This window comes from Myotis myotis, unplaced genomic scaffold (genome assembly GCF_014108235.1).
Source record: "Myotis myotis isolate mMyoMyo1 unplaced genomic scaffold, mMyoMyo1.p scaffold_m19_p_18, whole genome shotgun sequence".
NCBI classification, from domain to species: domain Eukaryota; kingdom Metazoa; phylum Chordata; class Mammalia; order Chiroptera; family Vespertilionidae; genus Myotis; species Myotis myotis.
In genome coordinates, this window is record NW_023416322.1 from 933,520 (window position 1) to 946,998 (window position 13,479).

Below are 13,479 nucleotides of genomic sequence, written 5' to 3' on the forward strand. Positions count from 1 at the left end.
CTGCCAGTGGAGGCTGGCTGGAAGCAGGTATCTGGGATTTATTTATCTTCTACAATTGAAACTTTGTTGCCTTGAGCTGAGGACACAGCCGGGCCAGGGCAGGCGGGAAGCCTGGCTTTCTCTATCGCCGAGGCAACCAAGCCTCCTGCTTGCTCCAACTCTGTCTGCCAGCCACCATCTTGGTTGGATTAATTTGCATATAGTCACTCTGATTGGCTGGTGGGCATGGCTTGTGAGTGTAGCGGAGGTATGATCAATTTGCATGTTTCCCTTTTATTAGATAAGATTGGAGCTGGCAAGAAAGGTGATGGGTGGTGTCTCCAACAGCAGTCCTGTGTGTGGCATTCAGACTGAGTTGGGCACAGGATAGGTGCACATTAAACTCAAACATGGCCTTGACGTAGCGCTGAGGCCATGCTGTGGCTGGTTGTGGCCAGGTAGGCAGGCGAGGGGTTGGGGGTGCGCTAGCGTGCGGCTCGGTTTCCACGGGGTCGCCCCTGCAGACGGCACCGCCGGGCCTTAGAGAGTCTGCACTATGGACTGTACAGCAGCAGCGCTGACGTCGGCTCTGGCCCTTCTCTCAGACACCTGTTCTGTCCTTAGGCAAACCCCTTCGTTTTGGGGGAGACCCTGTTTTCTTATCTGTGAACTAAGGGAGGTGGACAAGATGACCACTAGCCTGTGGCTGGGGAATGGAATTTAAAGTCCACTCTCCCTCACCATAAAGGCATACTCCGCTGGGAGCATGGAGGCAGTTTATCTCTGTAACTTGCACACCAACACACTTCCCTACTTTCTCCCGGTCCATTCCATTCCGTTCTTTATGTTTTTCCTAAATTCCAGTCGGTCCCCGGGTCCATGGGCGAAAGCTCCCAGACCCGGTAAGTGCCTGGACTGACTATTTCCTCTGGCACAGACCTCTCACCAGAGGAAGCACTGCGGCTCCCAGTGGCCATCGGAATGGCAGTCACCACTCTTGCTCTGTGGGGCTTTTATTAAGTCAATGACTTGAACACAAGCTCCAAGATACTAAGACAGTTGATCATACAACCAAGACGGTTACTAAGTGGCTAGCAGGCAGGGAGCATGTGCAGCGTGCATGTTGGACAAAGGGATGAGTCACGTCCTGGGCAGGCCGAGCCGGACAGCTCAAGACTTCATCACGCTCTCAGAATAGCACGCGATGTAAAACTACAAATTGTTCATTTCTGGAATTTTCCATTTAATATTTTTGACAGTAACCGTGGAAATCAAAATGCATATAAGGAGGGACTACTGGATAGTCAGTTTCAAGGGGCTGTACTTTAGTGAAAGAAAAATCATTTCACAGGGTGTATTCGTTATTTCACAATATTTCAGAACACACCCTGAACTACAGAAAGTTGGAGTGTGGGAGGAGCGGTGAGCTACGTCAGGGCCATCTCCTGAGAGAATGAGGTATCATCCCCTCAGACAGTCAAGCCCAGTCCCTCCACCCATGTGTCTCCGGGAAACAGTGACCTCATGAGAGCTCAGGCCTGGCCTCGACCCCAGCCTGCAGCTGGGCAGACTCGGCTCAGTAGCACCTCTGGGAAAGCCTGGCCTTTCCTCAAGTGTAGGGGCTACCGAGGTGCCTGGTTCGTCCTTCCTGCCCCCACCCCCGGCCCCCGCCAGCAGACATAGCAGATGTAAGCATCCTTTTCTGAGCTCCCTGTCTTCCATTGTGAATACTCGCTTGCTCTTTGTTTCCTTTAACAATATTTCCTGAAAGTCACTCCATGTCGGTTCATTTCAGTCTCCTTTTTGTTGGCAGGTATATAGTACCCCATGTTTTCTTCCAGGACTTGTGTGATTCCATGTTTCACACTTAGATCTCTGTTGCATTTGAAGTTGTTCTTGTGAATGGTGTGAAAGATGGGTCTGGCTTTATCTTGTTCCAAGTGGTTACCCAGTTGCTCCATTTATTAAAAAGTTGAATTTTTGGTCCGAGATGCTCCTTTAATACACAGTCCTTGGGCCTATTTTGGGCCATCTAGTCTATTCCACTGGTTTGTCTATCCCTGTGCAGGTCCCAAGCTGTTTTAATTATAGAAGCTTCGTAGCATATTTTAATATCTTATTGGAGCTTCTCTTTTTCAGTGTTTTGCTAGCCATTCTTTCGTGTTTCTTTTTCCATACCACATTAGTATCAACGTGACTAATTTATAAATTTATAGTTTAACCAGGAGTGTAATTTATAAATCAACGAGGGTGGTTTTTTGTGTAAGAGCGTTTCACAGTTTTCCTCACATGGGTTTTGCACATTTTGAGTTAGATTTATACCTAACTATGTAATTTCTTTGTTTCTGTTGTAAGTGGGGTTTTCTCTACCATCGTGTCTTCTCTGAGCAGTTATTGCTCGTGTATGTGACAACTACTGCCTGCTGCCCTGCCGACGTCTTCGAGTGAGACTCGTCACTGATCCTCACAGCTGAGCTCGTCTCAGAGTCTCTGGAGTTCTCCAGGCACATGCTTGCGTCATTGGAGTCTGGGTGGTTCTCCTTTCTCCTTCTGATTGCACTAGTTGATATCTTCATGGCCAGAGGGAGCCTCGGGCTGTGCTTCCTCCAGCAGGCTCCTGAAAGGCCGCATAGACAAAAAAACTTTCAAAGGGTGGAGAACTCTCCGAGGGAGAAGTGTCTGGTATTTATCTGGCAAGATGACATGAAGGCCCTTCTTAGGCTTCGGTACTAGTGTGGACGGAAGGGGCCCATGCTGACCTGACAGCTCAGGGAGGCCTGCGTGGCAGTCTGCAAACTCAGAGACCTAAAGTCACCACAAAGGATGGTCTGAAATTAAACTTTAACTAAAAGCAGTGATGGTGGGCAGTTACGTCCTAGCCTAGGCTGGTATCTTCCCTGACAAGGTCAACCTTTACCTTAACTGAGCCTATTGTCTTTTTGCATCTATGATAACATCCCTGTGAAGTGTCTGGGTAACTTGTAACTTCCCTTTTCCCGGACCCCTCAGGGCACAGCCTAATGTGCCTGGGCGCCTGGGACAGAGACCACAGGTTCCTTCATTGTTGTTGTCATGTTAATTGTTGACTGTTAACTATCCTGCACCCACCTAAGTATGTGTCTGTCATTTTACTTTTTATCCAATCCCAGTGGCTCTCCCCTCCCTGCCCCCCACTCCACTTTCCTTTCTCCCGCCTCTCTAATCTATCACCAATGGATTTCATGTGTTAATGTAAAAAAACATTCAAACCTGTAAAGAATTTTTGTGAGTTTATTTGAGCCAAACTGTTGACAATTGCTGGGAAGCAGAACCTCAATGGATTGAGATAATGCTCCAGAGAATGGCGGGTTACATCCGTATTTATACATTGCAATCAAAGGAGGGACGTAGGTGGGTGACAAGAAATCCATTGGTGATAGATTAGAGAGGCGGGAGAAAGCAAATGGGGGAGGGGGGAGCCTCTGGGATTGGATAAAAAGTAAAATGGCAGACGCATACTTAGGTGGGTTTGGGAACAGTTAACATGATAACAATGAAGAAATCTGTGGTCTCTGTCCTGGCACCCAGGCACATTTTGTTGTGCCCTGAGGGGTCTGGAAAAAGGGAAGTTACAAGTTACCCAGACACTTCACAGGGATGTTATCATAGATGCAAAAAGACAATAGGCTCAGTTAAGGTAAAGGTTGACCTTGTTAGTGAAGATACCGGCCTTGGACGTGACTACCCACCGTAACTGCTTTTAGTTAAAGTTTAATTTCAGACCATCCTTTGTGGTGACTAGGTCTCTCAGTTTGCAAGACCGCCATACAGGCCTCCCCTGAGCTGTCAGGTCAGCATGTGGCCCCTTTTGTCCACACATGTAACCCACCAGGTCCCTTCCTTTGATTGCAATGTATAAAAATAGATGAGAAACCGCCACTCTCTGGAGCATTATCCCAATCCCTTGAGATACTGCTTCCTGGCAATTGTCAACAGTTTGGCTCAAATAAACTCACAGAAATTCTTAACAGGTTTGAATGTTTTTGCATTAGCATTAGAAAAAAAATTAGAAAAAAGGGTAAAAGTAAAAATTTGATTTTATCAAGTTTGTTGAAAATACTTGTGCTGGGCCCCAGTTTTACCTTTTTTCTTTTAAGCGCTCTGTGATCATGGTTCTGCGCTTTATCCGTGTTGGGTGTGGCCAGTGGCGCGGGCGGTGAGAGAAGTCACCACTGAAAGGACAGATGCTGAGAGGAAGCTTATTTTCCTTCCCGAGAAACGAAAAGGTCGGCACCCCGGGCAGGAAACAAAAGTGACTCCCACCTGTAAGAATGATGGCTACTGTTACTGCGAGGAAGGAAAGAAGGAGGGCGTGGCCTAAAATTGAACAAATACCAGAGGATGTCTTAAAAAGGATGTTTGCTTTCCAGGAGACAGTCCGACAGGTGTTCTAGGGAGGTGTCTTACCAGTTTTTTTTCAAGTCTGTAAAACATGCTTAGAGTAAAAGTTATGAAGAGTTCAGAAGAGGCTTGCTTGAAGGGGTGGGGGAAAGGGAAATTTCTACTAACTAGAGCAGCGGTTCTCAACCTGCGGGTCGCGACCCCTTTGGGGGTCGAACGACCCTTTCACAGGGGTCGCCTAAGACCATCGGAAAACACATATATAATTGCATATTGTTTTTGTGATTAATCACTATGCTTTCATTATGTTCAATTTGTAACAACGAAAATACATCCTGCATATCAGATATTTACATGAGGATGCATAACAGTAGCAAAATTACAGTTATGAAGTAGCAACGAAAATAATTTTATGGCTAGGGGTCACCACAACATGAGGAACTGTATTAAAGGGTTGTGACATTAGGAAGGTTGAGAACCACTGAACTAGAGATTCCTTGGTGCAAATTATCCCTAAACTGTGAGAAGAACAGGGAGGAGGGGAATACAAGAATGTAGCCTTGAGAGTAGCTTAACTTGTCCTGCCCAATGGTTTGAATCAGAGGAGCCAATAATCTTGTGGTTTTATTACCAGGTGCTTCTCATAAATTACTACTAATAATAGACAAACATGGTAATTAACCATACTTTCGCTACCATTGCCATTGGCTGATCAGCGCTATATGCAAATTAACCACCAACAAAGATGGTGGCTAATTTGCATGCTGCAGGCAGGGCAGGACAACGGGAGCCACCATCCAGGCCCCTGTGTTTGACCCCAGGAGCCGCCAGAAAGCCAGTCTGCATTCAAGGCGCACCCCGGGACCCAGGAGCCCGTTGGGGAGGTCTGCAGGCGAAGCAGCGATCAAGCTATGAGGGGAGGGTCGGGGGCTGAAGGAGCTACAGGAGCAGCTCTGGCCGGAGACTGAAGACTCTGGCCAGAGCGAGGAGTAAAGAGTGAAGGCTCCAGCCACAGCGAAGACTGTCCAGAGCGAAGATGGAAGGCGGTGGCCAGAGTGAAGGTCTGGGTCCCGGGTGCCAGAGGAAAACTGGTGCTGGCAGCCAGGGGAAAGAAGGCCTATTGCACGGATCTTCGTGCACCCAGCCTCTAGTTCTAGTAAATTATAAAAGGCCCCAGAAAAGGAAAAGAAAAGCCTTTTTCCTGTCCTTACAATTTGTTTGTTTTTTAGGATTTATAGAATGCCTATAGCACTGCAGACACTACCACCAGTTCCTTCTCATTAATCGTTTACTACACCCACATGGAGTAGACATTATTCTCACTTTATAAAGGAGGCAATTGGGGTTTAGCAAGGTTAAGTGACACATCTTGTAAGGGTTGAACTTTGATTTCAAATGTTCCCCAGTTTCCATTTTTCTAAGCCCTCGTGAATATCTTTCTCAAGGAGTGGGAAGAGTAGCCATCAGCGTATTTTTAGAAAGCAACTGTCTAAGCTCTTGCCTGCATCGAAAGTGACAGTGGTCAGTGGCGCTGGGGCAGGCTCCTGGTCTGTGCGCACGGCACCTGGGCATCATTCGCAGAGGGTGGCCCTTCCCAGTTGTCCTGGGAGGTGTGAGAGAAGGGCTGCTCCTGGGACCCGGGATCCAGAGGGGGGTGCGGGTACCCAGGTGTCCGGGAGCTGGACCGGTGCCTGACCCAAGAGGAAGCACTCAAACATCAAAAGTTAAGATTTATTTAGTATTTACTCTGTTCTATATTCATTAGTTGTGTTTCCTGGTTTAATCTTCACAATTTGTTTTTGCTTTTTTAAATTTAATTTAATTTTATTTTTTAAAATATATTTTATTGATTTTTTACAGAGAGGAAGGGAGAGAGATAGAGAATTAGAAACATCGATGAGAGAGAAACATCGATCGGCTGCTTCCTGCACATCTCCTACTGGTGATGTGCCTGCAACCAAGGTACATGCCCTTGACTGGAATCGAACCTGGGACCTTTCAGTCCGCAGGCCGACGCTCTATCCACTGAGCCAAACCGGTTTCGGCTTGTTTTTGCTTTTATTTTATAGATGAGAAAATTGATGCACAAGAGTTAATTAACTCGCCAGGGATCGCAGCAGTAACGAGACTGGAGCTCTGCAGGTCCTGCTCTCAAACCCTCCATTGGTCAGATAAATGCGTCAAGGTCTGGGATCGTGAGAGATGAGCGTGTTCAATTTCCTGAATATAAACTTACCAGCCTATTTACCCAGTGTTAATTTTTCTGTTTGTTTTTTTAAAAATCCTTACCTAAGGATATGTTTTTACTGATTTTGAGAGAGAGAGAGGAAGGGGGAGAGAGACATGATGTGCGAGAAACATTGGTTGGTTGCTTCCTGTATTCCCCCAGGGGGAACCCAACCCGCCACCTGGGTGTGAGCCCTGACTTGGACTCCACCGGCAATCCTGGGTCCGAGGCAGGACCCTCCAACCACTGACCCGCCAGGCCAGGGCGGATGTTCCTGTTTCTTTGATGCAGTGGGTGGTTTTGCAATTGACAGTGAATATGGGCCTGTTTCACCTAAGAATTCCCCGTGCCCGGGTTCTTTGTGTAGAATTAATCTAACGTGTTTCAGCGTCCTGGACTTCTTGCAAAACTGCGCGCGGTGCAACCCAGCCCCAAAGACAAGGCGCTTCTGCGGGCCCGTGCTGAGCCGGCAGCCGGCAGCGCCCCTGCCCAGGAGGCCGGGACAGGCAGCGGTGCACAGTTACAAACATGCCACGGTGACCTCGGTGACCTCGGTGACCTCGGGGCCCCCAGCCCGGGGGTGGGGGAACAGGCGCGGAGCCTACCCTGGCGCCCGCTCACTGCCTCAGTTTACCTCCTCTCTATGCTGGCGCGTCCGGCTCCTTTCCTGCCTGTGTGAGCAAAAGTAACGCGTCTCCTCCCGCGCTGGGGCTAAACCCACAGGACAGGCCAGCGGGGCGCGGCAGGGGGGGGGACCCGGAGGGGGGGCACCCGGAGGGGAGGGCAACCGGCGGAGGGGAGCATCCCTGTCGAAGGCCCTCGTCTTTTTTAACATATTTTATTGATTTTTTGCAGAGAGGAAGAGAGAGGGATAGATGAGAGAAAATCGATCAGCTGCGGGTAACCAAGGTACATGCCGCGGGGGCCGTGGGGCGTGGCCTCGGGGCGTGGCCTCGGGGCTTGGCCTCGGGGGCGGGGCCTCGGGGGCGGGGCCGCGTGTGACGGGCGCGTCGCTCGGAGGGTGAGTGACGCAGGCCCCGCCCCGCTCGCGGCGCTGACGTGTCTACGGCGCTTCCTCCTCCGCGTGGCCGCGTGGGCGCCTGCGGGGCGGGCTGGCGGCGGCTCCCCGCCCGGCCCTCCCGGCCCCCGCCCCGCCCCCGCCCAGCGGGTATAAGTGCGGAGCGGCCCCGCCGAGCCAGCCCGGGACGCCGTCGCGCCGAGGTCGGTCGCCGAGAGGCCCCGCCGCCGGGAGGGACGAGGCCGCCGGCGCGGGGCGGGGCGGGGCGGGCGCGGTGGAGCCGGTGCCCCACGTGGACCGGGACGGGCTGGGCGACCTGACGCCGGCCGCGGCTGGGAGGGGGTGGCGGCGCCGGGAGCGGGTCCTGACGGTGACAGCGGTTCCGAGGGCGCCGCCCGAGGACGTGGCCGGAGGTGCGTGGCGGCGGAGGGCGCCGCGTTGGCAGGGACCCGAGCCGCCTGGGTTTGGGGGGGCGCCGCCGGTAGGTCCGCGCTGCCCCGCGTGGCCCCCGCTGCGCAGGTGCCGCTCCCGCGCTCGTGGGGATCGGCGGGGAGCGGGGCCGGGATCGGCGGGGAGCGGCGCCCGCGTGGCTCGGGCGCGCTGGGGTGGGACCCGGACATCACAGAGCCGGGCCGGCTGGGCTCAGTGGCTGAGCTCGGCCCGCGGCCGGAAGGGTCCCGGGTTCGTTCCCGGGCAAGGCTGTACCTGGACCTGGTGTGTAGGCTCCAGCCTCAGCCCCAGCCCCGGCGGGCGCGGGGGGCAGCCCGTGGACGGGTCTCTGCCTCCCCTGCCCTCCCGCTGTCCGGAGCCAGCGGGCAGTGTCCTTGGTGAAACCGTAGATGGTTAGTCCCTCCCGCACCGCAGGGCGCTGCTTACCTGGGAAGGTTTGCCTTCTGGGCTCTGCGGGCGCGGGGGGCGAGGGGTCTCGGCGCAGGATCAGAGTTGTCTAATTTGCGAGGATTCATTTTCTCAAGCCTCGGAACTTGGGGAGGTATCTAAGGGCTTTTTGGAAAAGTTTGACTTGTATCTTAAAATGCCGTCATACTGTGCTTGCACGTTGAGGAGGCAGAGCCCTCTGCACTGTGAGCTGTGTGTGCACCCTCAGGTGGAGGGTCCAGCAGTGGGGAGCTGAGGGGGAGGACCTGGCTCCTTCCCTGGCTCCCTGCTGAGCTTCCCCAACCTCAGGAAAGACTGCGTTGCTTGGAAAATGGTTTAATAGAAACTCTCAGCTGCCTTTTTTACTTGGTAATTTTAAAGCTAAGTAATGGCACCCTATCTCCTGACACCTATAGAAAGGCCTTCTAAAACCTGTGCGTCCCAGGCTCCGTGCTGCCCCTTGCTCTAGTTTCCACCTGCCCCCCCTGGGGCCTCATGGAGCTTGGAGCTCGTGTCCTGGGCGCTGGTGACCTCTGAACTCCCATCTCAGACCGACCATGACCCGAAGTGGAGATGGATTCTCTCACTCTGAACACATCCCTACGTCTGGGCCTGTCCGTGTGTCCCCGCTCAGGACCAGGGACCACTGCAGTCGCTGCTGGATGCTGTGGTCCTCTAGGCCGCCCCAGAACCGCCTTCACCTTGGTGCTGAGCCCCGGCCACCTCTCCTCTAGGTGACTCCGTGGTTCCCTGACGGTCTGCTGGCCGCTTTTCCCCACACAGCAGCGAAGTGAACCTTTAAAACCCGAATCAGACCAAGATGCTGCCCTCGGCATCCGGGGCCCTCGTGAAGTGGCTCCAGCTTCATCACCCTTCGCGCTGTCCTTGAACAGCCAACCACGTGCCTGTGCTGCGGCTGCTGCACCTGGAGCTCCGCAGCTGGAGGCTCCTCCCCAAGGTGCTGGTCATTCAGGTGTCTTGGCAGAAGTCTCAGCGAGGCCCTGCTAACCACACCGGCTGGGGACTGGCTGCCCCCCTCCCCCTGCGGGCCCCCCCCCCCTTTTTCACCGTCCTGCTTTGCTTGTCTTCATAGCATTGCCTCGTCACACTCCTGACACTGCACCTGTCTCTCCCACGCTGGGGTGTGGGCGTGTGCAGAGTTGCTTGGTCCACTGCTTTGTCCATCACCTGGCTGACCGTGGTACTCATGATATCTTTGTCACACGAACTAATGGCAATGACAGTCCATAGTTTTCCTCTTAAAGTCTCCCGCAGTATCTGCATATTCCAGGACCTGCTGGAGGAACCTGCTCATGCACGTAGGTGAGAGGTGGCTGGGCCCTCGTCTGTCCTCCACCAGCGGCAACACAGGGAACAGCAGCAGCCTTAGCCCTGCGTCCGCTCCTGGAATGCTTTATTCACTGGGTTATGGTCATGCTCTTCTCACTGGCTGGACTTCTCTCTGTTCTTGTATCCTTGACAAACTTCATCCTCCAAAGCCGGACTCCGACAGTGGCCACCCTCGTGTTCAGGAGGCCGTCGCTCTGGCCTGGGGCGCACGTGCTTTTACACGAGAGCATGTAGGAGGGCTTCCTGGGTGCCGCGTGCAGGCTGAATGCTCAGCATGGCACTGGCTCATCGATCCTCTTCACCTTCGCGTGAGCACGCTCTCATCTTGCTTTGCAGATGAGGAAGATGAGGCCACTTGCTCCAGGCCACAGAGTTAGCAGATAGTGGAGCTGGGGCACGGCCCCAGCCGGTCTGACCCCAGAGCCCGCTCTGGTTAATACCCCCAACTGTACGTGAGGCCTTCACTGAGCGGCTAGTATTTCCTCTGCTTTTTTGAGAGATGCTGCCGATTGTGGAAAGGTCTTAGGTATTAGGGTCAGGGTTAAAATTCTGGGTTAGAATTCCTGTTCTATCTACGAGGTAAGTAGCCTTGGGCAGAGTAGTTAGCCTCTTTGAGCCTCATTTTCTCATCAGTTATAAAGATTATTTTATTTATGCCTTTGAACTTCTGTGAGGGAAATTTCATTGTTCCCATTTCACAGATGAAGGTACCAGAGTTGAATGGATCTGCTCATTGGCCCAAGCAATAGAGTCCCAGGAGTAAAAGTAGGTTCTGTTTGGTTCCCAAACCCATAAAGTCCGACTTCAGGCTGGAGTGTGTGCGGGGCCTCTGAGGACGCTGGTCCTGGCAGATGGAGACCGAAGGGAGGCGGTGGAGGGTGGTTAGGGTCTCGGCACAGTACGGTAGAGCTGTCCCGTGTCATCAGCAAGCCTTCGTTTTCATTTCATGGTCAAGCCTCAGTGTGGTCGCAGATCAGTGTGACTCGGAAAGTGTTTTACTGCGGGTGTCATTCCTTCACGCTGTCCCGTAAAGCTCCTCACCCACGGGCCCGGGCCTTCTCTTCCTCTCTCCGTTTCACTGACATTTTTGCAAAGTGAGTCAGCTACAAGAACATCAAGTGTGTCTGTATTCCTGACTGAACGCCGTGTGAATAACGTGTGTCTCTCGTGCGCACACACAGATACAGTCTTTGCCTGGCAGGCAGGGTAGCTCGGCCGTGAGAGCGTGGACCGAGCTGCCTCTGAGGTGGGGTCCCAGCTTTCCCAGCTCAGGGCCTGGCCATGTCTCTGGCTCTATTTCTTCCTGCAAAGTAGCCCCATAGCAGCATGGCAGTTGTCCTGCGGACTCGAGGCACCGTGTGTGCGGAGCAGTTAGGGTGCTGCCCGTGAGCGCACGTGGTGGGTGTGCGTGGTGCTGCTCAGGTCCTGTTGGAATGGCGTGGATGCCCCCTCTCGCCGTCCCCACGGTGCATACGGCGGGCGGTGTCCTTGGTGCCTTCCCTTCCGAGCTGAGCCGTCACTGCCCAGTGATGCCTTCACAGTGACCCGCCTGCTTCCTTGGCGCCCGTCGCCCGGTCCTTGTGCCTGTGTGGCCGTCCCTCGTGGCCCTGCTCGGGTTGGCCTCTGCGCCTCGGTTCTCTCTGAAAGTGCTGCTGCCTGTTCAGAGGGCTGCTGTTGGCTTCCAGGACTCTGGTTACTTAGTTTTCAGGGCTCTTGGCATTTGCCTCTAGCCCAACCCACATCCCTCCCGTCATCCACACAAGACGCCCACACAGGCCTGCTCCAGTGGCCGCCAGCTGTGCCTCCTCCTATCTCATCTGTGTCATCTGCTCGGCCCTCCAGGCACAGCTGTGTGCACTTCCGCTCTGAACTCTCCTTTTCTCTGTGAGGTGAGTAGGTTACCTACTTCCTCATTCTTTTCTAGCGCTGTGCCGATGAACATTTTGCTGTATTGTCACGGAATGCTCTCAGAAAACATTCTCTTACCCATTGCTGGTTCTGTGTGTATTGCATGTCCCCTTAGGGTTCCATTCTTAGTAAAGAAAATGCGCATGTTTTTATCCCTTTTTTGCAGAAGTTATGATTGAAATAAAATTGATTCTGTATGGTCCTGTCTTGAATTTTGTTGTATTCTGAATACAACGGAGTTATTGCCGTCACTAGAGATTAAAGGAGGACACGGACTGTTAGGCTGTCAGACATTCTTTCAGTGATGGCTGAGTGGTCAGAGGAGCCATACAGAGGAGAGGTAACCACGGGTGGCGTGTGCGCCGGGAATCAGTCTGTCGGGGCTCCTGTCCCAGCTCCGCCACCTGAGGGAGACCATGTGGTGGAGTGATTAGTGCAGTGCCCGGCATGAGACTCTCAGTGCTGTCTTACAACTTCGGGGTCTTCAGGTACTGTGAGGACAGGCCGCAGTCATGTCTTAACAGCAAGTTTGTTTACTGTACTTACTTATCATAGGAAAAACCTACCAGGTTTCATGGCTGGACTTTGACCTGCTGTTGATTTCTTTTCTCTTGTAGGTTTCTAGGTGCAGAAATCGCACCCCTGTTTTCACAAAGCGTGGCCCCAGGCATCATGAACGTCAGTGATCTCAGACTCCGCTTGTCCCAAGCTGGGCAGGAACACCTGCTGCAGTTCTGGAATGAGCTGGAGGAAGCCCAGCAGGTAGAGCTCTATGCAGAGCTCCAGGCCATGAACTTTGAGGAGCTGAACGTCTTTTTCCGAAAGGCCACTGAAGGGTTTAACCAGTCCTCCCAACAAGAGAAGGTGGATGCGCGGATGGAGCCTGTGCCCCGGGAGGTGCTGGGCAGTGCCACTAGAGACCAGGACCAGCTCCAGGCCTGGGAAAGTGCAGGTACTGGTGGGGCATGGGCTGCTCTGAGGGTAGGTGAGCTCCTCTAACACTGGACTCTCATACGCCCGTCAGCCAGGCGGCCTCAGAAAGTGACGATTGTGCTTGTTTTGCCAAGACCTGTGCAGTGTCTCCCGTGGTTGGTCCCTGCATTCTCTGTTCCTTCCGGTGCCGAAGCCGAGCCTCCTCATTCCAGTCTTCAAATGCCTCTGGTCTCTTCCTCCGCTTTCATGCTTCTAGGTTTCCCTTCCTGAAGCTCAGGTTGCATGTTTATGCTGCTTGAACGCAACACCATCCTCCGCTGGCCTGAGTGGTCACTGGCAACCCTGTCTCCACTGGTCCTCTGCACTGCTGCTGCCGCACATGTCAGCCTGGCCGGTAGTTAGCTCTCCGAGCCTCTGCTCACGCGGTCCTGCCTGAAGTGCTGGTCTTCGGGCCGCGAGGCCACCCCTGGAGCACTGCCCGTGGGGAGCTCTCGCCCTTCTCTCGGCCTCAGCACGCCTGCCCTCATCCGCCTGTGGTGAGGGTTGTTCTCGTTGCCTTCACTGCACTTCGGCTGCTGTAGAGCAGCGGGTCCTTGTCCTCGGCAGGACACATGGCACTTAGGACAGGGTTTTGAGCAATGAGCTGGTTGATGTTTGTTGAATGGCCCAGTGCTTTTTCTTCTAAAGCAGATCCTAAAAGCCGTCCCTCTATCGAGGACTAGGTAATGCTTTCGAGAATGACTCAGTAGCTCAAGTGTTGCTTTTTTTTTTTTTTTTAAATATATTTTATTGATTTTTTACAGAGAGG

At 53.2% G+C, this 13,479-nt stretch overlaps 1 protein-coding gene across 11 annotated transcripts in view; it reads left to right on the top strand.

Annotated features, from left to right (window-relative positions):
• LOC118673380 (serine/threonine-protein kinase Kist) overlaps window positions 1–13,479 on the top strand; it is a 70,107-nt gene that overhangs the window by 32,764 nt on the left and 23,864 nt on the right. For 7 of the 11 annotated variants that reach the window (XM_036344086.1, XM_036344087.1, XM_036344088.1 and 4 more), the window contains one exon: window positions 12,356–12,690. In XM_036344086.1, the coding sequence (XP_036199979.1) occupies window positions 12,356–12,690 (335 nt within the window). Of the gene's footprint in view, window positions 1–7,704; window positions 7,808–7,872; window positions 8,018–9,538; window positions 11,720–12,355; window positions 12,691–13,479 lie in introns of those variants that run through there. The other 4 variants (XM_036344095.1, XM_036344096.1, XM_036344094.1 and 1 more) reach the window with 4 other exon arrangements.